The sequence below is a fragment of the Histomonas meleagridis genome (genome assembly GCF_020186115.1).
Source record: "Histomonas meleagridis strain 2922-C6/04-10x chromosome Unknown scaffold_61, whole genome shotgun sequence".
NCBI classification, from domain to species: Eukaryota; Parabasalia; order Tritrichomonadida; family Dientamoebidae; genus Histomonas; species Histomonas meleagridis.
The window spans coordinates 105,380-130,272 of record NW_027150931.1 but is presented as its reverse complement, the minus strand read 5'-3'; the positions used below and the strand labels follow the sequence as shown (position 1 = coordinate 130,272).

The window sequence follows — 24,893 nt, the reverse complement described above, 5'->3', positions numbered from 1 at the left end:
AAATGAATCTTTTCGAATTTATTTATCCGACAAATGATTTCAAAGTTATTTACATTAATTTGAAATGGTAAATCTTTATAACCAAAAAGTTCTTGAAATGTATCAAATGAATTGTTTAATATTATTTGTTCGAAATATACATTTTTTTGCGTGTATTTTACATTAGTTATAGAAAGTGAATATGTTTTTTCTACATCTTCGCAAAAAACAGATGCAAATTTTATTTCATTTTTGATCAAATCAAAATTAACATCATTCGGAAATGATAAAATTAAATTAGATGTATAATTAGCAAATGTTTTGGATTCAAGTGTGATCGAACCACATGAAAAAATGATTTTAATTAAAGATGGCTCATGTGCAAATGCAATTATTTCGCAAGGGAAAATGGTAACACATCGATTTTGCACATGAGCTTTGATTTTAGGCTGAATAAATTGAATTTTTGTCAGGCTAAAAAGATCATTGAAATGAATTTTAATGGATGATTCTCCAACTTTTCCAGAGAGTGTTGAAATATTAAAAGTAAAAGATTTAAATGAACCAGTAATAAGAGATGTTGAAAAATTGACAGAAAGACCTGTTAAGTGATAAGTTGATTCATTATTTTGTATTAAAAAATCATCAATTTTTACTATGTATTTAAAAAACCAAATCTGAGGCATTGATTTTTGTCTAATAGAAAATCCATTTTTTAATATTGTAACCAAGTTTTTAATTGAAAAAGATTTACATTTGACTTGCATGATTTCAAGTACTTTAATTTTACCAAAAGAAAGTTTAGAAGACTTGCAGGTTGCCTTAAAATTTTGATTTTCTATTTGAATATTTTGGATTGAAAAAAAAGAATATCCTGGGGTAAATGTAACTTTTGCATTAAATAAATAGGATAGTGTTTGCTTTGTAATAAAGTAAATGAGTCTCCTTGAAATATGATAAAGAAATATGAATCCTATGATGAAAAAAAGAACATGGAAAAGACTCATTTCATGAAAAGTGACAATTTTAGAATCATAAAAGCAAAAACATGCAATCAAGCTTGTCCATTATCAATTACCTTATATGTCATACGTTATATATTTATTTGACTATTCTAAATATGAAATACCAAATTAGTGAATAAATAATTATAATGAATAATGAAAAATGATTTTATTAAATACAATCAATCCTGATTAAAAACAGAGCATAACTCAATAATGCAATAAAGCAATACTAAATATAAAGTAAAAGAACCAACTGGAAACTATATAAAGAAAAATTTCTTTGGTTGCATCTACGAGACCGTTTAATTCTATCGTAATTGATAACAACCGAAAAGTGCCGGTTATTTCGAAAATGTCATCAGATTATGAATATTCCGATTATGATGATGAAACAATTCCAGAAGCTATCAGGTACGAAGTTGCAAGTTCAGCAATTCCACTCAATTTTTCTGTTCTTATGAATCCATCTCAAATCAAGCAAAACCATCTCGGAGATTCATTTGCTTCTCTACGTTCGAAAAGGTCCACTGCAGTTGTAAAAGTATTTCCATCAAAAACATGTCCACAAGGAAAAGTAGAAATACCTAAGTTATTACGTTTTTCTCTTGATCTAGCACTACAAGACAGTGTTGCAATATCTGCCTGTGATGCTAAATCACAAGCAGAAGCAATCCAAATTGTTCCATTATTTGATCCAGGAAATACAGATTATAGTTCCGACCTTATTGAATATTTTCAAACTGATTTCCATCCAGTTGAAGCTGGCGTTGCTTTTTCTGTTTATGTTCGTGGATCTATTTTAACATTTAAGATATTGAAAACTATTCCATCTGAACCCTGTTTTACAACTCGTGCAACTCGCATAGTATTTTCACATGCCATTGATCCACCACAAAGCCGCCATCTATCAGACATAGCCATTTCATCGGAAACCCTCAGTCTCATTAATAAATACATCAATCTTCCCATCCAACACCCAAATATCCTCCAATCATTGGGTGTCCGAAGTTCCAACGGCGTCATTTTTTATGGTGGCAAAGGTTATGGTAAGACATGTCTATTAAATGCGATTACCAAAGATTCACATGTTCCATATCTTTTTATCAACACCACAGACCTAATGAAGCTACCCACGAATCAAGCGCTTGTCCGACTTCAACAAAGTTTTGCGTATGTAATTGATCGATCACCAGCGATTTTAATCTTCGACAATGCCACAGATTTAATGTGTGGGATAAAGTCTGCGACATCCATAGGTCATCGGCAACTTATTGCATTATTTATATCATTATTAGATCGATCATTATCAGAGCCAGGTATCGTTATCTTAGCTTCAGCGTCATCTAAATCTGAAATAGATCAAAGTCTACAACGATTTGGACGATTTTGTTTTGAGATTGAACTTAAATTACCACAATCATCACAACGTGCACAAATCATTGACTTAAATACACATGGAATTAATTTTGATCCACAAAACTTAAAAATAATTTCAGGCGAATCAACAGAAGGTAAAACATGTTCAGATATTGAAGAGATTACAGATAATGCTATTTATACAATGATTTATGAGAACATTAATTTAACGAAAACATTCCCAACAGATAAAGAGATTCATGAATCAGCTATTAATTCTACATTACGATTAAACCATTTCCCAATTACTATTAATGAAAGTATTAATTCATCAGCAAATATTGACGTGTTTACTAAAGCACAAAATAATTTCGATGATTTAGATAAAAGTAAAAATGATGATCCATTCGGAAGTAATAATATGTTTAGTCCGAAAATTGATGAAAATAAAGATAATATATTTGGAATAAATCAACAACAAAATCAAAATGATCCATTTGCGAGTAATAATGTTACTAAAAGAAGTAATGATGGATTTCAAATTGGTAGTAATGATAACCAAAATGATAATATTAAATTAAGTGATGAATCATTTAATATAAAGAAAAGTAATGATTCATTTAATATGCAAAAACAAGATCAAAATGATATGTTCAATAAAAACATTGGACTTAATGAAGATCCATTTAATAATAATGCCGTCAAAAGAAGTAGTGATAGATTTAATGTCGATGCAAATCAAAATAATGATTTATTCGGTTCAAATAATAATATTAAAAGTAGTAATGATAGATTTATGGATACTAATCAAAATGATCCATTCGGTAATACTCAAAATGGATTCGGTAATGCAAAGCAACAAAATGATTCGTTCGGAAGTAATCAAACAGGATTTGGACAAAGTCAACAAAGCGAATCATTTGGAAATACAAAGCAACAGAACGACTCATTTGGAAGTGATCTATTTGGAAATGCTCAAAGCGGATTCGGCAATGCAAATCAGCAAAACGATTCATTCGGAAACAATCAAAGCGGATTCGGACAAAATAAGCAAAACGATTCGTTCGGAAATGCTCAAAGCGGATTCGGCAATGCAAACCAACAAAATGATTCGTTTGGCAGTGGTCAAAAGGGATTTAACACTCCAAGTCAACAAAGTGATCCATTCGGTAATAATCAAAATACATTTGGTAATACGAATACACAAAATCAACAAAATGATCCGTTTGGAAATAACCAAAACGGATTTGGCAATGCAAATGCCCAAAACAAGCAAAATGATCCATTCGGTAATGCTCAAAGCGGGTTTGGTAATGCAGGTCAACAAAACAATCCATTTAATACACAAAGTAGTTTTGGAAATGCAAGTCAACAAAATGATTCATTTGGAAACAATCAAAGCTTTGGTAATAATCAAAGTTCATTTGGCAATGCAAATCAACAAAATGATCCATTTGGTAATAATCAAAGCTTTGGCAATGCGAATCAACAAAATAATTCATTTGGAAGTGGACAAAAAGGATTTAATGCACCAAGTCAACAAAATGATCCATTTGCAAACAACCAAAGCTTTGGTAATCAGAATCAACCAAACAATCAAAATACTTTTGGTAACGCGAATGCTCCAAATCAACAAAATGATCCATTTGGTAATAATCAAAGCTTTGGCAATGCAAATCAACAAAATAATTCATTTGGAAGTGGACAAAAAGGATTTAATGCCCCAAGTCAACAAAATGATCCATTTGCAAATAATCAAAGCTTTGGTAATCAGAATCAACAAAACAAACAAAATGATTTATTTGCTAATAGCCAAAGTGGATTTGGAAGTAACAGCGCCCAAAACAATAATCCATTTAGAATAAACAACAATGGATTTGGAAACGATTCGTTCAATAGTGGACAAAAGCAATTTAATGCACCAAACCAACAAAATGATCCATTTGGCAACGCAAATCAACAAAACGAAATATTTAACAGCGGACAAAAACGATTTAATTCACAAAATCAACAAAATGATCCATTTGCTAATAACCAAAATTCGTTTGGCAATGCAAATCAACAAAACGAAATCTTTAATAGCGGACAAAAGCAATTTGATGCACCAAACCAACAAAATGATCCATTTGGCAATGCAAATCAACAAAACGAAATATTCAACAGCGGACAGAAGCGATTTAATTCACCAAGCCAACAAAATGATCCGTTTGCAAACAACCAAAATACTTTTGGCAATGCAAATGCTCCAAATCAACAAAACGATCCATTCGCTAATAACCAAAGCTTCGGCAACGCAAACCAACAAAACAATTCATTTGGCAGTGGACAAAAGCGATTTAATGCACCAAGTCAGCAAAACGATCCATTTGCCAACAATCAAAGCTTTGGCAATCAGAACCAACAATTCGGCAGCAATCAAAATGCATTTGGTAACGTAAATCAGCAAAGCGAAATATTCAACAGTGGACAGAAGCGATTTAATTCCCAAACGCAGCAAAGCGATCCATTCGCTAACAGTCAAAGCTTCAGCAACCAAAACAATCCATTTAACACAAGCCAAAGCTTCGGTAATCCGAATAATTTAAATCAAAATCCATTTGGCAACCAAAACAGTTTCGGCGGCAATCAACAAAATGATCCGTTCGGTAATTCGCAAAGCTTCGGCAGTAACCAGCGGCCGCTCACGAACTGCGAAAGATATCCAAATCAACAAAATGATCCATTCGCAAATAATCAAAATACGTTTGGGAATACAAACCAACAAAATAATGCATTCGGTAATAACCAAAATAACTTCGGAGCTAATGAATCATTCGGTAGTTCCGCCCGAAATCTTTTCTCATTTTCAAATGATCAACAACAAGAAAGTCAGAATCCACAAAACCGTTACGCAAATAACGTTCAAAACGATCCGTTTAGTAACGGTCAGAGTGGGTTCGGAAATAACGGTCAGAGTGGGTTCGGGGGTAACCAAAATACCCCGTTTAGCAACAACCAAAATGATCCGTTTAGTAACGGTCAAGGCGGTTTTGGAGGCAACCAAGGCGGGTTCGGAGGGAATCAGTTCGGTGGAAACCCTAACGTAAGGTTTGGAAATGATGACCCATTCGCTAACGGTGGTGGCAATACATATGGTAATGGAAATGCATTTGGTGGTGGAAATGCTCAATTCGGAAATAATAATAATTCAGGATTCGGAGGAAATCAGTTTGGCGGAAACTCACCGCAAAAGCAGCCCCAACGTAATCCATTCTCGGATTTTGATCCACTAAAGTAAAAAAGTTGTGAATATTGATCGCTCTCTCAATTTTAAATATGAAAAATCATTAAATTTATAAGGAAAAATGCAGTAAAAATAAATTTATTTGAGTATCCAAATTTAATTTTTAATGAAACAAAATTCTTAAATATATCTTTAGTATAACTATTTGCCTGTGCTAAAAGATTTAAAGTCACATTTAATAAATTATTTACAAAATAGATAATATCCTCATAAAATGTTTTTTAAAATTAATAATTGATTATTAATAATTTTTACTATACATACTTTGATATCCATCTCTTTGATAACGTCGAAAATACATTATCAAAATTCCAATGGCAACAGCAACAACAGCACATGAAATAACAACGATTCCTAAAATCTGTCCAAAGTTTTCATTTGTTTTTTCTTTTTCTTGATGACTTGATTGTGTAAATGCATTTGATACAGTAAATGATTGAGTTTCTGAATGATTACCAAATATTTCTTTATGTGTTTTCTTTCCTGCGAATGTATCACTTTGATACATATCAACAACATTTATATTTATAGCAGGAACTTTATAAAAAGAATTTTCTTTGATTTGAGGTTGATTTTCGCCAAGAAAATAAATATTTTCCAAATTAATACATAAATAAAATGCTTTTGCATTAATTACTTTAACATCTTTACCAATAATAACTGTTTGTAAATTAGTACAATTATAAAATGCTGAAATGCCAATTGATTGAACTCTATTTGGTATTTTAACTATTGATAAAAGAGTACAGAATTCAAAAGCGCAATCACCAATTGTTTCAACATTTTCACCAATAATTAATATTTCTAAACGTAAGCATGAAGAAAATGATTTATAACTAATAGATGTAATTGAATCACCAATAGTAACAGAAACTAACACGTTCCATTGATAAAAAGTTTTAGAAGGAATTTTAGTAATAGCATTTCCAATTACAACATTTTTTGTTTCTTTTTGATATTCTTGTGTAAACTCTTTTGGTTCAAAAATATAAAGTGTTCGTGATGTTTTTTCAAATGTTTGAGATGTGTGTGAAAAGAAAGTTATAAAAATGAACATAAAGAAAATGTTTTCATGCTTATGATTAGTGAATTGAATCTTTTGAAGACTTGGTTTTATTTTAACATGAAACAATAAACCTTTGAAAGCAAGAACAAGAAGGGTTGTTAAAGATATGATAAATGATATGTATTTTTTTAAATTTTCGATGATTTTTTGGAATGTAAGAACATTTGTCATTTCTTTATCATAATTTTGAAATAACAATTCTGCGTTGTTGTTCATCGAATTTTTATTGTCCACGAAAGAAAAAGATAGCGAGAAATACAAAAATATTCCCTGCATTTTTTCCTCTTTTTAAGTCATGAATAAAACATTGAATCACAGTTTATGACAAATTTGACGGAAAATACCATTGTTTTTACACAGAATTTTTGAGAGAATATCAACTTATTTTGAGGTTAATAAATATGACACTTTTATGTAACAAATTAGCGGTAAAAAACATAGGTGACACTTTAAATACAGACAAAACCCATACTTTTTTTAGCTATATATGCATAAATTATACTATATATTAATTACCCCAAGTATCAAGGAAAATTTGACGGAGAATGTTGTCTTACGATGTATTAAAGGGTGAATTAACCTTCTTCATTCTATTAACGGCCACCCACAATTTACGGTTTTATATCAAAATACAAACATACTTTCTTAAATGCTTTTTAAAGGAAATTCATTACTTTACGTGAATTCACTCTTCTTCTTTTCCAATGTTTTAGTTATTTCTTTAGGTTGTTCTACGATTACAAGGGGACGAAGGGGAAGATGACATCCAAAAAGGGTTACAAGATTATAATCTTGAAAATCATGGGTAAAAAGGGTAAATTATCCATCTTTGTCTTTGAGGTGTGTATAGGGAACTATTTTGAAAAATATCAAAAAATTGATATCAACTTTTAAAAGATACTCTAAACATAGATTGAAGACATTGAATAAATTGAAAATATTCCTAAAAAATGGAATCTTTGTTTATCAACATAGAAAATTATATCTTCATAACTATACATTACCATTTGGTGTGACCATCTCACCTTATTCGCCTCCGAAAGATATGGCAAAAGATAGAATTTTTATGTTATAATTAACTGAAATCATGATTTTTTTTTGAAGATGAAAATTTTATTTAAAAATAAATTCGTTTGATTTTGATGTTTTCCTATTGTACAAAGTTTATTTTTTATTATTACCAAAAATTATGAAAACTATTTTTCATTTTTTATTAAAAACACCTATTAAAAAATATTTTTATTTATTTTCTAATGTAATATATGAATTGTTTGCAACATATTTATGGCGTAAGCGTTGTTGGGTTTGTTAAATTTTTCTTTTTCTTCTTTTCTTCACTGATTATATGGAATAGACCGTATTCAGGGCCAAGAACTTCTTCATAGTGTTGTATCTCTTCTTCAGTGACTTGTATTGGCTCCAACCAAATGATTTCGTCGATGATTGTTGCGAGGTCTGGCGCGTCTTCGGGAACAGGTATATCTTTAACAGCTTCCAAAGCTTGATCATGGCCAACAATTTTAGCAACAGCAGCAACAGCCAGCTGCCCTGGCGTGTATAGGAATAGTGCATCAGTCTGTAGCAATTCAAACAAAAATTGTTGACATTCTTCTTGTTTATCTGCATATGGTTTCCCATCACAAATTGCTGTAACTTGATGGAATGGAAGATGTATCTTAAGTTTGAAGTCAATGGCTTCAAGAACTTGTATTTCAATTTGTGGCATTTGTCTTTGGACTTTGTATTTTTCCTCAAAATTTGAGCCAAAGCCTAACTTAACAATAAATGAATCAATCATTACATCGTGATTAAATTTGGAAACTATAAATAATGACATTATCATCGCAAGAGGTGGAGGGATTTCCCAAATTGATCTTGTTAAGTAAACGCGCTGCATTATCGCAAGGGCAGTATATCGTTCAAACCTATTAAACCCAATTTTAATTCCAGCATCAATAAGCTTATTGCAATAATATGAAATATATTTCATTTCTTCTTCAAATGAAAGTGAAACAGAAAAAACACTTCTGGCTTCCTGATATACCTTTCTGCGTTTTTCTTCGAGTTGTTCTGGTGTAAACATAAATTGCTTGGCTTGAGTTGATGTTTGGAAATTCATTGATTGACACTTTTAGTCTGGGAAAACGTTTATTTTAAACAGTCAACCGATAGAACTTTTTGAATAATTTATCATATGAAAAAGTCATATCCTATGTTATAAGATTAAAATATTATTTGGTTTCATTATTTGTTGTATAGTTTCACTTTGGTTCTAATACTTTCATTCAATACTTTCATTAATTCATTAATCATTATTTCATTATTCCATTATTCATTATTTCATTGTTTCATTATTCATTATTTCATTAATTCACCAATTCATTAATTCATTAATAAGAAAATGAAAACGTTGGCAGAGATGAAAATTTGGAAAAAAGGTATTAACAAAAATGAAAACATTATTAAGGAAAAAGTAGAAAATGGAAATATGAAGATGAACAAATTGAAAAGGAAAAGGAAAATTTAACAGACGAAGAGCGGTGTGGTGAACTGCATCGAATCATTGACGAGATGGAGGAATGCGAGCGAGAAATATTATTAAGAAAGAATTGGAAATAAAAGTTAATTGATATGTGGACAAAAAGGAATTGATATAAATGCTAAAATAGTTGAGTTACTTCTCGAAAAAGAAGGTATTGACATTAATATTGCATACGATAGATTAGAAAAGTGTAATGAAGAAGACGATAAATCATTTTTGGATTAATTTTAACTTCAACATATCAATATGACCGTTTATTTTTACTCAACACAAGAAATTACATTTATCAACCAAATGTTTTCTACTCAAACGCTCATTTTATTTAAACAATAGATTATAACTTTTCTTTTTCACACTACATTGCTTAAAATCATTTGTTGTTTAAATCTTACTTTAGATAAGAATAATTTTTGAAAATCATTATTATTTTTTTTAAAAGAATATTTTTTTAAAATAATTTTCAAAGTATTTTCACGTTTCTTCTTCTTGTTATTTTTTTACATATAAGCAGATAAATTAAATTTCCTTCTCTGCTTTAAAATTTTTGCCAAAAACCGAAGTGTCATTCTATCGCACTTGTTTTGACAAGGTTTGTTTAGTTATATTTGGCGAAAATGTCGAAAGACCAGTCACTCGAGAGATACGACAGGCAAATCCGACTTTGGGGTATCAATGGCCAACAGTCTATTGTTGCCGCTACATTGGTTGTTACTGGATCTGATTGTGTATCATCTGAATTTCTCAAAAATATGACACTCCATGGCGTCAAGAATGTAATTATAGTTGATGATGCTCTTGTTACTAAGGACGACCTTGGGACCAATTTTTATGTCGATGAAACTTATCTTGGCAAGCCTCGAGCACAAGCTGTTGCTGATCTTCTTACTGAAATGAATCCTGATGCAATAATCAAGCCTATCCTTAAGGCCCCCAATGATATCTCTTTTCTTGATGAGATAAAGCAAGATAAAGATTGCTTCATTGTTACAACCGGAAATCAAACCCCAACTTTCCTCAAAACACTTTCTCGTAAGTGTCGTGAGATTGGTATTCGCCAAGCCCATCTTCAAATCACCGGTTATTTTGGTGCTTTTTACATAGATGGTGGTCTTCATCATTTCTATGAAGAAACAAAGAATCCTAACAATCCCATATTTACCAAAGAGCTTCGTATGTCACAACCTTTCCCTGAGCTTAAAGCCTTTTTCGATTCGTTTGATTTTGATAAATTATCCGAAGCTGAACATGGCCACATTCCATATCCTGTTATTCTATATCAAGCAGCCGAACTTGTCAAGAAAGAGTTAGGCGTAGATAAACTCAGTTTTAGCAATCTTTCTGCCATCCAGTCCCAAATCTCGAAAATGCATCATATCAAAATAGATGCTGAAAACAACACTATGACTGAAGAGGAATGTTTCAAAGAAGCTCTTAGCAAAGTTATGTTTATTCTTATTCCACCAACACTTCCTGACAATCTTCCAGATTGCTTTTCACTTAGTGATAAGATTGGCGAAGTTAAATCACCATTTTGGGAAATGATTCGCGCCACACAACGCTTCTATAAGAAGCATGGAGTCATTCCACATTACGGAGGCTGCCCAGACATGGAAACTAGTTTCAAATGGTATCAACAATTAAAAGAAATCTATATACATAAATCGGAAGAAGACTGGAAAGAAATCCGCGAAGACTTAAAGAGTAATGGATGTGAAATTGATGAAACGATTTTCGAAAGGTTTAAACATAACATTTATTCTGTTGGAGGAATCGAATTTAAGACAATCGAAGAACAAATAGACGCGAAATCACCAAATAACAAAAGCCCACTTGCAATTGTACAAATGTTATTTATAGCCGCAAGACAATTCCTTGAGAAAGAAGGAAGAACCCCAAAGAAAGGTGATGAAGCTAAACTTCTCGAGTTAATGAAGGAAATCGGTGCAAAAGATGATAATAATGAACTAACAAAGTACGTAGAAGAGTTTTGTAGATATAATGGCGATGTTATCCCAAGCGTTGCGGGTTCTTTTGCTGCTGTTTTGGCCGAAGAAGTTACAAAAATAATTATTAGACAATTACCACCTGCTGACAAACCAGTGGTTGTCGACTCAATACATTCGTTACTTGGAATGATGCAATAAACAATTCAATTCAAGTTTTGGCGCTTTTGTATTAAGTAATGAAATACAGAATTCGATTTGAATTTCTTATAGTGTAATGAAAAAATTCGTTAGTGAAAATTTCCAATTTTTAGAGGTTGGAAACGAAATTGCCCTGATGTTCAAAAATGGGGACTACTTTTGATCGTTTTTAACAGAAATACCATTCAAAAAGTTGGATTTGGTGTCACATCAGTTTAATTAAATAAATATTTATTTATTCATCAAATTTTTCAATGATTTCTTATTCTTTCGACAATTTTTTGTAAACTAAATTGATCTGAAATCACTGATTCTATCTCATAGTTATCAATAGGTGGAACAGGCGCAGGGAATATCGACCATTCTTCGTCATCAGAAGAATCCGAACTTTGGTCACCTAAACCCATTTGCAGCACTTGATAAGTTGCTGTGATAGGTGTAGAAGGCATTCGAATTGATTCAAGTGGAACTTGAACTGATGGATTACCATTTATAATTTTGTCCGCTTGAAGTCTTAGTTTCTTTATTGTGTCTTTATTTATTAAACCATCTTTTTCCATTTTATTTATATCAGAAATCGGAAATGGAAAATTCAATGGTTTACCTCGCTGTAAAAGTATTGAAAAAAATTTGGTGAAAATTGTCGAATCAGTAACTCCAGAGTTAGTGAAATCAATGTATTCTATTGCACGATTAGACATTAATACTTCACCTAATGTTTCAAAGACTTTTTCATCCATTTTGTTCCCACTAATGTCTAATTTACGTATCGTTCGATTATCGTTTTTAAGTGCATTTAATATTGATATTAATGATTCTGGTGATATCTTTTTATTATCAGAACCTGAAATTCGTAAATCTGTTACACATAAAGTTGATGAAATGAATTCCGTTAAATTTTTGATCGTTTTCGTTTCGGAGCCGTTTAGGCAGCCGTTTAACGATAGGCACGTTAACGGTTTACACTTTTCTAAGAAACTGAAAAAGTTCGGATAGAGTGAATTTCCTTCCCAATATAATTCTTGAAGATTCATTTGAAGATTACCCATTTCTACGCATTGTGTGATTTTCTTTTGAAAACTTAGCCATTGAGATCTATCTATTTTAAATCGTTTTATACTTACCGATAGTGGAATTGGGTTCTTTAATATCATCTTAAGGAATAAATTCTCGAAAGAAGTGCCCAAGAAATCAACGTCATCAAGAATAAGAGTGTGGATACTACGTGGTAATGTAAATTGTTTCTTAAATGTCTCTTTAAAACTATTCCCGGAAAAGTTTAATGTCTTTAAAGAGATATCTGTAAGTGTTGAAAGAGTTTGGAAGATTGAACAAAGTTCGCACTCTGAATGTGGACAGCCAAAGTATTCAAGATCTGGTAATGTGCATATGACTTTGATGGGATCAATGTGTTCAACATGATCAATCGTTAGACTTTTAAGTGATTTAACTTTTGATAAATGGCCACAAAGAATATCAATACAATGACGATTAAGACTATGAACAATTGTAAGATTGTTTAATTCGCATTGCTGAACAATACCTACTATTGTAGTAATATCTGATTCTGTGATTTTTGGACATGAAAAAGTGACACTTTTCAATACTTTATTACTGCACTTTTTGATTTCTTCTAAAAATATTGGAAATTCTGCATCAATTCGTTCAGAGGTGGTGAAGCTGCTGATATATGAGGATTTGGATAAGAATGAACCAACTTCTTTCCAATGTGCAGTTTCTGTGGTTGGTAATTCAATTGAAGTAACATGTGGAATGATTAAAAGAGAATCAAAAAGTGGTACATAATAGTGTTGAACAGCAATCTGACTGAAATCTAAGTTATTGTTACCAGATTTCAAAAATTCTTCATAAGTTTCGATAAGATCTTCGGGAACTGTAGGTCGTTCTGCATAAAGCCTTGCTCTGAGACGTGCAATCCCACGCATATATGGTGGAGATTGTACAATAGATTTTGCTTGCATAAAGTTTAATATAGGCATTTCAGATTTTGAAAATATATCATTAAAATGCTTTGCAAGTTTTGGTAGGATTAAGTCACTATCTGTCAAAATAATTATTTCATCATTTTCAAAAGTAAAAGTTAAATAATTATTATTTGCTGTGTAGTCTATTTTTTTTAATTCGAACCATGTGTAATGTTTTACTGTCTTTGGTATTCTGGAAAATGTTTTTGTTTGATGAAGAGAAAATGACGATTCTGTTAATACAAGAATTCTTTTTTCTGAGCGATGTCGCGAATTTAACCTTTCGGCCCACCTAGCATCAATTACTGTTTCTGTTCTACCCCTCATTATTTCTTTTAGGGGGCCAGCTACATCTGGCTCAGTCATTAATTAGCTTTTTAAAAAGTAGCTCAAACAGAAATTCTATAGAAAAAATTCTGAAGAATCCGGCAGTTATTGAATTAAAAAATTGAAATCTATCCGAGTAAACTATTCATTTTATACGTTAAAATTATAAAGATTTTTTTTTGACATTCCTTTGTCATATTCCACAGTTCGAATTCATTAATGAATTTATCCTGATTAAGAAACTTATTTTAATATTAATGAAACGTTTTTAAATCGGAAAACATTTTCTACTTGAATCAATTGCCTCAAAATTACTTCAACAAAATTCATTATTTATTAGAAAATAAATTTCATCAAAATAACACGAGAAATGTTTTTTATTCTTGTTGAGTTTAGGGAGAATTCAAAGCTAATTTCGCAAACTGAATTGCTTGATCCTTCGTTTTAAAGATAGAAAGGAAACCATTTTTGTGCACAAATACACCACCGGGGATTCCGCATTGTTCAGATAATTCTTCATCTCTTAATCCTTTATATGGCAATGGTTTCCTTAATACAAAAGAACGATCAGTTCCGATCGCTTTGATGCTCCAATTCCCATTTAAACGAGGTGAAACAATATATAACAATTGTTCAGTTTTTGGTACGTTTTTCTCTTTTTCTATGTTCTTTAGATGTGGCTCGGCAGGACATGGCTCATTAAATAAAACAATTTTGCCACTCGCATCAACAGTAAATCTGCTTTCATAAGCTTCTTTAGCAATTTCAATTGCTGGGATTTCGGAATCAAATAAACGAATAAGTTTTTCTTCATATTCTTTCCCGATTAAATTGACGGCATCTTCAAATGTTCCATCAAGATTTAACATTGAGATTCGAGTTGAAATACCTGTGCGAATTTCATAAAGAGGTGTTGCATCTGGAGGAATTTGTTGAACACCATTATCAATACAATCGATTTCAAAAACAAATTTGGTATACATTTTGTTGTATATGTATTCAGAATGTTCCCCAATATCTCTTCCATTTTTTTCCAGAATTTTTCGATTAATTTCTTTCCCGAATTCTTTGTAAACAATACCACATGAAGCCATTGGATAATTTCCATCTGCAAATGTTTCTTTAAATCCTACTTGATGGTGGTCAAACCTTCTTTTCTCTGGGTCATAAATCAGACCAACATCACAAACACAATCTGCATTATCAATGATAGATTGATCACGCGTTCTTACAACTTTTGCATCTTTAAATTCATTAGTATTGTGAAGGAAGTAAATTGACAATGCATCATCGGCATGGAAGTTTCCACTGTGGGTTGCAATTGTTTTCTTTCTTTTTTCCATCTTTGAAACCGATATTAAACGGCCTCCAAATGAGGCATTTTACATCAAAAAGTGCCGGAATTTAAGAATTTTATTTATTTTATCTTCTTCATAAAATAATAAAATAAAAAATTATTTTTGTATTGTTTAGCAACATGTTAATTCAATTTTTCAAAGTCAGCATAATCACCAACATATAACTCATGTGATGTTTGTGTATTTGTCACTGTACATGGGGCCAATCTCATAAATGCAATAAATGACAACGGGAGTACTTCACTAAGGAACTGCTCAATGAGGAACAGTACAAAATACTGCTTTGAAAAACGGCTTGTATCGAAATAAAATGTGTACAAAGTAATGGATACTGCTCGTAAAACAAGAACGAAAAGCAAAAGTCCGCACTTGATGGAAATCCAAATATCTGGGAATTTACATTCAAGTAATTTTGAAATACTTTTCATGTAGACAAGAAAACAAAGCGCAATCAAAACGTCTCTGATACAGGCACAAATGGCTTCGACATTATGAGCTACTTCTCGAGTTTGTCCTTTTCCATTTGAGACAATGACAATTGTTGATCCGACAAAAACTATACCAATCGCAATAATCATGATGTAGCAAATACGTTCAGCCCATTTAAAAAATGATTTTGCTTCATTTTCTAGATAATTATTACAAATCTTACACCATGATAAGAAAATTGTAATATAAGCAAGTGCAATAACATATCCAGGGAGCCCACTTGTCAAAACCGAGTAACGATCATATAATTCATAATTTTTTGCTGCGCTTTGGGTGTCCTCTAAATTTACATAAAATAATCCCTGAAAGATATTGCCAACGCCTTTAATAAACACTGCGCAAAGGAATATTATCTGAGGAAAGAATTCCATCTGTTTTCTTCTTTCTTTATGACATAATTCTTTGTATGTTAATATGAAATAAACCAATGCTATTAAAAGAAATATGCCTCCTAAAACAAAAAATGACACCATCCATAAGTATCTATTTTTGTAAAAATCAGCTAGGTCATTTGCATACGAGGCAAACTCCATTTGTAACCGATCAGGTATGCTTTCAAATTTCAGAGCTGAGATTACTTTTGAATTGAATTCATAGAAACGTCAAAAGAACGATATGGGTTGAGGGAGCCAAAAAACTTTGATCATAACAACAACCAAAGAATGTTTATAAATCTCGCAAAGTTGCCTTTTGCACACAAGGGCTTTGACGCGTGTTTCCAAAAGGTTAAACAAAATTTCAAAGAATATAAATGCAATGAAATAAATCTAAATTTAATGAAACAATCAAGATTAACCTTGATGAGTTATTTTCAGTATTTTGATTAGTTAATGGGAAATTTTTGTCTGATTCAAAATTATTTTTTCATCACAGAAAAATTTACATTTAAAACTATCTTATTCATGACATATTCGTCTAGTTTTGAAATCTCATTTCATGAAAATTTGTTATTTAAAGAGAAAAATGTTTTTATTGTTTATTTTTTGTTGAAGTAGCATAAAATGTCAGGTTACATATTGGGCAAGGCACATGTTTTTCGATAATCTTTTTAATGCACGCATTACATGATACAACATGACCACATGGAATTAACTTTTGTGTTGCCTTATTCTTTCCGCATTTAAAACAATATCCATTTCTTTGTTGAATAATTTTCTTTGTTTTAACTTTTTCTTCGTTTTGTTGATTTGTTCTTCTTCCACTTATTGGAGTACCTCTTCTTGAACATCTTGATCTTATTCTTGCACTTCTTGAAGAATAATTCATATCATATTTATTTAACAATTGAATTATTCTTTGATCATTCATATCTTTTGCTAACTTCAGCGATGAATGAACTTCAAGTGAAGGATCAGCGCCATTTTCAAGAAGAAGTTTAACCATATTATCATATTTTAGAGAAACAGCAATATATAACACAGTTAATCCTTCATTATTTTGTTCGTTTATATCGATATTTTCATTAAGAATATCAATAACAATTTCTTCATTATTTTGTCTTACAGCATCAAAAATTGGAGTTTCAATAAAATACAAAAAACACCAAAATAAAATAAAAAATATCTTTGTTCCTTAAATTCAAATTTGGACCTTTTTTCATAAGTATTTTATAAATATCATTATATTGTTTTCTTATAGCAATTTGAATTGGTGTTTCCATTTTTTGGATATTTTGTATATTAATATTAGCGCCAATTGAAATTAAATATTTTACAGATAAAATCGAATTACGTTCAACAGCAAAATGAAGTGGAGCTCCATGTAAAACATCCACAAAGTTTATATCGATTTCTTTCATTAATAATTTTTTCAAATTTTCAATATCATCATTCTTAATTATATCGAAAATTTGTGGTGGTAATGCAGTTAATAATGCTAATTGTGGAGAATATGTTTCGATTTTTTGTGTGATTTCAACATCGCCAAGTCTAAATGCATGATAATATGAATTAAAATCACCTAAATTTGGATCAGCCCCATAGTATAAAAGTGAATCAGTCATAAAAAGATTTTCATTAAGAACAGCATAATGAAGTGGAGTTAATCCTCCACCATTAATAACATTTATATTTGCACCTTTTTTAGCTAAAACTCGAAACATTTCTATTCTTCCAAATTTAACAGCATAAAAAATCGGCGTTTCTCCTTCAATATTTTGTAACTCGATATTCGCATCATTTCGAATAAGTTCATGGAAAATATCAAAATATCCTTCTTCAATAGCAATATGAAGTGGCGTTTCTTCAAAAATGTAAAATAAACATAAAAATAATTAAATAAACCATATCAGTTTGTGAATTAACATTAAGGCCTTCTTTTATAAGTATTTTTGCACATTCTGTTGAACCATATGAAGCAGCAATATGTAAAAGACTTTCATTAGTATATAAAGCATTAACATGAATGTTAGCACTATTTTTTATGGCTTCTAAAAGTTTTTCTGATTGATTATTAGCAACAATATCAAAAAGATATGAATCATTTGAATCATTTGTTGCTCGAACATCTTTTTCACATCGCCGTGAATTGTTTGCAGTAATTGGACGATTGAACATTTCGACGTCTGATTCATCTGGTATTATTTCATCGGTTTCTTCATTTGCACCATTTTCAATTAAAACTTTAACAAGTTCGCGACTTTGGAAACTTTTTGCTACAAAAAGTGGTGTATGATTGTTATTATTAAGTTCATTAATCTTGGAACCCCTCTTTACAAGAATAGGTATAACTTCTGGGTTGTCCCATCGTACTGCCGTGAAAATTGGTCCTTCGAAATTGATTAAAAAAACCCATCACAATTTTTAGAATTGGGATCTGCACCTGCATCAAGAAGAAGTGTAATAGTTGGAATATGTCCCTCTTGAACAGCAAAGTGAAGAGGACTTTCATGGAAATGTTTTGTGAATACATTTACCATGGCACCTGAAGTAATGAGAGTAAGAGCGGCTTCATAAGACTTATTTAGAGCAGCTACATGTAATGGTGTTTCATAAATAGAAGTAAAAAAACATTAAAATTAATTAAAAAACTTCATTGAAAATATAAAATAAACTTTTGTGTTTACATCGATTCCATAATCCAGGGTTTTGTTTAAATTGATAACATCATTATCACGTGCATATAGAAAAATATTTTTTTTCATTTTTTTGAAGACAAAAAGTAACGTACATATTTTTTATTTCACATTTCAATCCAACAAAAGAATTTTTCCTTTCAACAAATTAACGAACTGATCTCATTAGTATCCTTTCCACATCTATTTTTGTTTCTAATGCAAACTCCTTATTGTTAAAATTTGATTTCATGATAAAATTTAGCTTCAAAAGTTCATTAATTGACATCATATATTCCATCTTGATTTTTTCATCTACAATTTCAGACGAAAGGTGTAAAAACAAAAAGTCAATAAGCGTATGATCAAAAATGAGTCTAATAATAAAATAAATAACTTTTAATTCTTTAGATTCTAAGAAATTAAATATGTATAGATTAGGTCTGTGGAATACTTTCTCAAGCAATTGGATTTTATCCCATAAAATTCCATAATCTATACATTTGCACTGACAATCATTTTTACTTGCATGCATTAGTAGAAGAATAACTGAATAAATAATAATTGATAAATAAGAAGGAGATCTTTTTTGTTTTGATATTTGTCTTATTAAATTTTTATATAAGGATGCATTAAATTTTGAAATTGAAAAAGAAAGAATTACGTGAGGAAAATTTAAATATTGGAAGGGTAAATCAGATGTTTTGATGATTTCTTTTTCAATTTTTGGAGTGATTGAATATATTTCATGAAAGAATCGATCACATCTCATGAATGCATCAGGTAAGTAATTATTAATTTGAAATTCATGATTATTTGAAAGTGTTTGAAAGAAAAACCTTGTTAATCCTGTTTGAAATAATAAAATAAAGAAATTAACTAAACTTTCAACATCATGAATCATTGCAGAAACAATTTTATCATGTAATAATTTTGATGGAAATCGAATTTCTTCAAGTTGTTTTCCTATATAAGATATTGGTTTAATACATGATTGTAAAAAAAGACCTGTAACAGCAATAGGGATTTGACTTTGATCCAATGATTTAACATCATTCATAACATTTTTATAAAGATTAACAGAATTTGATTGAGGTAAATAACCTAAATTATTAAAATTATTGATTATTTCCTTAGGGAGAGAATGTAATACATTATTTGGATCAAATGTATCATGTATTGAAATAATTTTTGATTGTATAGGGTCATATATTGAGTTAGAATATAGAACATTTGTAAATGGATTTTTAGGAAGTTCTAAACCAATAAATTCATCTTCGCTTTCAGGAATATCAATTTTAGGACTTGTGCCTATTTTAATTTTAAATCCAAGTTGTTCTGTTTTCTGTTTCAATAAATCTTCAATTTTTGGTGGTTTTTCAAGTCTTGGTAATTGCAAAAGATTTTGTAATCTTTCTTCCATTCTTTTTTGAAAATTTATTGGATCAACATTATTAATATGTGAATTACTACTTTGTAAAGAATTACTTGTTTCATTTTCTGGCCATGGATTTTCATCTGCAGGAATAAAAGATTCTTCATCATCTTCATTTTTTTCTTTAGATCTTTCACTTGAATCAGAAGGAGAATGCTTATCAACCTTTGGTTTTTCTTTAGAAGCATTTCCAATATAATTTTCTTCGAGATTTTCAAAAACATTATCAGGAATTGATGGTACATCTATTTGTTCAATCATACAGGAAGGAACTGTAATCAAATCTTCTGGGAATGCGTTCAGAGCGAGAAGGATTTTTAATGATGTCTCTATATTATCGCATGATAATATATTTTTTATAACATGATCTTTAAAAATATAAATCTTTTTTGGATCATGAATATGAATTGATGCCTTGACGTTTGGGTAACGTTGTAATTCAGCTACATTTTTCTCATGTTGTATGATAAGTATTTTATCATTATTTATACATATGTGAGCATTGAGGAAAACACCTTTTAAATTTATTTTACACTTAAAAACTATATTTCGAATTTTTAAATCTTTAACTTGATCAACATTAACTCTCATTAATTTTTCCCATTGATTAATAACATTTGAATTCACGGATTTTATTCTTATTACATGAAAACCTTCATTTTCAAAATTTTGTAGTATAATAGACTTATGTCTCTTACTTTTCTTCATACTTAATTCCCAATCAGGAAGATATATATTTAAGGGATATTCTAATTTTTGTGGGTCATAAATAATTAAAACAGGGCCTGTTAGATGGCATTGTCTTTTACAATAATGAGCGTCTTCGATTCCAATGTTAAATTGATGGTTTAATGTTTTCTTCAAAAGAGAGTTAATTGTAATTTTTGAGTTATTATTCATACTATTTTAATTTTTCAAAAACTCAATAGATATATTTTTATGGAGATAGTTTTGAAAAAGGTTCCGAATATTTTTTTTTAACAAAACCTTAGAATCCTGAAAAATTTCATGTTGATTTCTATGATAATACATTATAAGAATTATAAAATCCTTTGGAGATATATCAACGAAACTCTATTTTATAATAAACAATTTTTTTTCGAAGATGGAATTTAATCTTGATATATATATATTGTTTTAAGTATTAAATTCAAATAAAAATGTTTTTTCAATTATTTTATATATTAAACTCATACAAAAATATTTATATAAGGATACAGTGACTAAGATTTGTATAAAATCAAAAAAAATTTATTTCCAAATTTCAAATTTATGTTGGATGTCGTTATGGGGTGCCCTGTGTATAATTGGCCGACTGAGTAAGAAAAGTGTCAAATAACAGCAAAAAAATAAGAATGCAAAGACTTTCAAACGGAACTACTATTATGGGTTTTCAATGCCAAGACGGAGTAATTCTAGGTGCTGATTCTCGAGCTACTATAGGTGCTTTTGTAGCAATTCGTGATACAAATAAAATCACACAAATTACTCCAAACATTTATGCATGTCATTCTGGTAGTGCTTCTCACACTCAAGCTCTTGCTGATTTTGCAAAATATTATCAAAACATTATTAACGTTTATGAACAAAAAACTCCATCAGTTAGCACAGTCGCACAAATTTTAAGAAAGCTTGTTCAAGCAAATAAAGAAATGCTTCAGGCTCAAATGATTGTTGGTGGTGTAGATGATGATGGACCATCTGTTTATATGGTTATGCAGAGTGGAATGGCAATCAAACGTGACTTTACAATTGGGGGCTCAGGAAGTACTTACATAACATCATATTGTGATAATAACTATCACTCCAATATGACTCTTGAAGAAGGCGAGAAATTTGCTGTTAAAGCTATTAATCATGCTACAATACGTGATGGCTATTCTGGCGGTCCAATTAATATTGTTAAAATTACTAAGGATGGCGCTACACGAAAATGGTATAAACCAGAACACCAACCATTAAATGCATCAATTGTCAGAACATGAATTGATTAAACAAACCTTATATTTTTACTCGTAAAATGTGTATGTGACGCAGAACATTTTTTTTAAAAAATTTGCATAAAGATTTATTGTAACATTTTTAGAACGTTATTTCTATACTTTACAAAGTTAGATTTAAAAAACGTTCGTTAAATAAAAAAAATGCTAAAACGCGAAAAATGTTTTTCCGAAGTAATGGAAACATTAGCTGTTATTACAAATACAAAACATAGCATTAGCAATATTTTAGAACTTCGATCTCGACTTGGCCTTCCATTTTATTATACTTGTATTCAAGATCCAAATGGAATTATGAGCTATCTTATCTATCTTTTAATGGGTGCTCCACCATCTCCACAATATTCACTTGTTCTTTCGGCTTGTGTTTGCTTTTGTTTTTATTATCTTCCCATGGAAAAACGTCAAGAGGTTACTTTACAACTAGCAGGATGCCTTCCTAAACATGCGGTTCCAAATAGCCCTGATCAAATCACTTCATATTCAGATTTTTATGAGAAAGGAGGTGCAAGTCAAATTCCCTGCAAGCCACAAGTTTTATATGCAATAGTTTTTCATAAAAATCCAGAAATAAATTCTTCATTCAAGCTTATTTACCCTATTATTTCTACCAATCCCAGTACATTATCACATATATTATATGATTCAAGAGATCCACAAAACCTTAAAATATCAGATCTTTATCTTTTTGGTTACATTGGAACCAAAGTTCAGCTCCCAAAACCAAAAACTCCGGAGTTGATTAAAACAATGATAATGTTATGCACTGAAATAATCTCTGCAAAGAATGAAGAAGCATTTTATGAGACCGAGTCAGGCCTCACGTGCATTTCCTTATTGATTTCATGGGGTTGTGCGCAACCTGATTTTTCATTATTAAGTCTAAAGAACGTTAGTCTTAAATCTTTAGCTATTTCAGGGTTTTCACAAAAGATTCTCCTTGATGGTATTGAAGAATTTCCCGAATTTGAGCCAGCTGAGAACAAAGTTATCTCAACAGCATATTTAAAAATGATCGTTGCAGCATTAAAAAATCCTAAAACAGATATAATGTTATTACGGAAGAAGATTCCGCATTGGATTTTAGATGCTATTATCAATGAATTTCATTCAGAGAACAAAATTTCAGTTGAAGTTGAACAAATATTAAATTCACCATTTCCATTTGATGTCACAAATGAAGACATTGAATTACTTGTTAACATTTCGGATTTTTTACCATCATGGATATATTTTCATATTATGCGAATGAAGTTTACTACTCCATCTATAGCAAGAAGTTGTATTAAGATAATGGCTAAATCACCAAAGATTATTATCCATACGTTTTTTAATGATTTTTTATCATTTTTAGATCGGATTATATTAGTTCCGAACATATTAAAAGAAGTATTACGAATGTTAAAAGGGATTTTACCTATACTTGAATCTAAATTAAGTATCTTAATTCATCATCTCATTCAACAAATTGATTTCTTTACAGAAGATATAACGAATATTGTATCATATGTTCATTTACTTGTGGTAATATTTAGGTTTACTAATGATTATGAACCTTTTGCTTGTGTATTCGATTTATTAATTGATGCTTTTGATATGTATAAAATGTCACCTACAATGATTAAAGTTTCATTTAACTTCTTTACTCAAATGGCACCTTATCGACTTCAACGACATAAAGAATTATTTTATATGTCATTAGCAGTAATTACATCATCATTTGATGAAAAGATTCCATCATTTTTAACTACAAACACATTAAAGAATTTGTTTAGTAATTCGAAATATTTCTTTAAAGTTATTAATGCTGATTTAATATCTAATCCAATGTTTAGTTTTTCGAATGCTTATCCACCATTATCAGCAGCATTAAAGTTATTATCTAAATTAAAAATAGAAAATGATACAAAAACAGATCAAATTATATTAAACGCTTTATTAGGTTCATTAACTTTATGTCCATCTGAAACTTGTTTAGCAGCACAAATATTAAGTAAACAAAGTTTACTTATATTTGCTAAAGAAGTTGAAAAGCTTTTACAAAAATATGATAACTCTTCATTTACAGTAGCAGCAGAACAACTTCTAAAGACTGATACTAAACATGTAATCTTTTTCGAGCCTCGAAATAATGATTTAAGGTTAATACTTAAATATCATCCTGATTTTGCATATTTAATATTTCAAAATCCACAAAAACAACATTTATTAATCGAAAAAGATGGACCTAAAACATTACAATCAGATAAAACGTTCGAAGGTAATGTTAATATTATCCTTCGAAGGATTTTATCACATTTACATTTAAGTCAACCTGTTCTAACACGTAAAGATAATTGGATAGCAGTCGAAATGAATGATATAGAATCGACTTTCATTAATAATAATCGAAAAGATTTGTTTTTGTTTTTCATTGACTTTTCACATGATATATTCCCTACAAATTCGGTTGAACAAATTTTAAATAATTTCCGAGTTCGATATCCCGTTCCCAAAAAAGAAACATTAAGTTTCGCCGTATATGAAGCATTACATTTATATAGAAATAGAAGTCAATGTAAGAAATATATGTATAAGTTTTTCACATTATCAACTTCGAAACTTATAAATGAAATGCCACAAAAACTTTGGTTATATCAATTCATTGGAAGACTTGGTATTAATCTTAAAGCTAATCAAAAAGATAAAATCGATGCTATGTTAATTAGAAATGATAAAATTAATCCTGAGAAAGTTGATGAACATTCTTTTTTATATATAGAAGTTATGCGGAAAAACTCAAAATTTATTAATTCAGAATCTGCTAAAGTTTTGTTCGAAAATAATTTGAAAATTAATAATTTCCCAAATGTTTACCCATTACAAATCCC

At 30.2% G+C, this 24,893-nt stretch overlaps 6 protein-coding genes across 6 annotated transcripts; 3 read left to right on the top strand and 3 right to left on the bottom strand.

Moving 5' to 3' along the window:
• Window positions 1–1,338: 1,338 nt before the first annotated feature.
• Window positions 1,339–5,619, top strand: GO595_010083 (ATPase, AAA family protein; the record flags this gene model as incomplete). The annotated part of the gene is made up of 1 exon (XM_067912722.1): window positions 1,339–5,619. The coding sequence occupies one exon, from the start codon at window positions 1,339–1,341 to the stop codon at window positions 5,617–5,619; it is 4,281 nt and encodes a 1,426-aa protein (XP_067768821.1).
• A 2,354-nt stretch (window positions 5,620–7,973) lies between these two features.
• GO595_010082 (uncharacterized protein) lies at window positions 7,974–8,774 on the bottom strand (the record flags this gene model as incomplete). Its single annotated transcript, XM_067912721.1, has 1 exon — window positions 7,974–8,774. The coding sequence occupies one exon, from the start codon at window positions 8,772–8,774 to the stop codon at window positions 7,974–7,976; it is 801 nt and encodes a 266-aa protein (XP_067768820.1).
• Window positions 8,775–9,847: 1,073 nt separating this feature from the next.
• On the top strand, window positions 9,848–11,377 carry GO595_010081 (ThiF family protein; the record flags this gene model as incomplete). Its single annotated transcript, XM_067912720.1, has 1 exon — window positions 9,848–11,377. The coding sequence occupies one exon, from the start codon at window positions 9,848–9,850 to the stop codon at window positions 11,375–11,377; it is 1,530 nt and encodes a 509-aa protein (XP_067768819.1).
• Window positions 11,378–11,628: 251 nt separating this feature from the next.
• Window positions 11,629–13,359, bottom strand: GO595_010080 (Leucine Rich Repeat family protein; the record flags this gene model as incomplete). The annotated part of the gene is made up of 1 exon (XM_067912719.1): window positions 11,629–13,359. One exon carries the CDS (start codon window positions 13,357–13,359, stop codon window positions 11,629–11,631), a length of 1,731 nt encoding a protein of 576 aa, XP_067768818.1.
• Window positions 13,360–14,081: 722 nt separating this feature from the next.
• On the bottom strand, window positions 14,082–15,032 carry GO595_010079 (metal-dependent protein hydrolase; the record flags this gene model as incomplete). The annotated part of the gene is made up of 1 exon (XM_067912718.1): window positions 14,082–15,032. The coding sequence occupies one exon, from the start codon at window positions 15,030–15,032 to the stop codon at window positions 14,082–14,084; it is 951 nt and encodes a 316-aa protein (XP_067768817.1).
• Window positions 15,033–21,408: 6,376 nt separating this feature from the next.
• On the top strand, window positions 21,409–22,008 carry GO595_010078 (Proteasome subunit beta type-6; the record flags this gene model as incomplete). The annotated part of the gene is made up of 1 exon (XM_067912717.1): window positions 21,409–22,008. The coding sequence occupies one exon, from the start codon at window positions 21,409–21,411 to the stop codon at window positions 22,006–22,008; it is 600 nt and encodes a 199-aa protein (XP_067768816.1).
• Window positions 22,009–24,893: the final 2,885 nt, after the last annotated feature.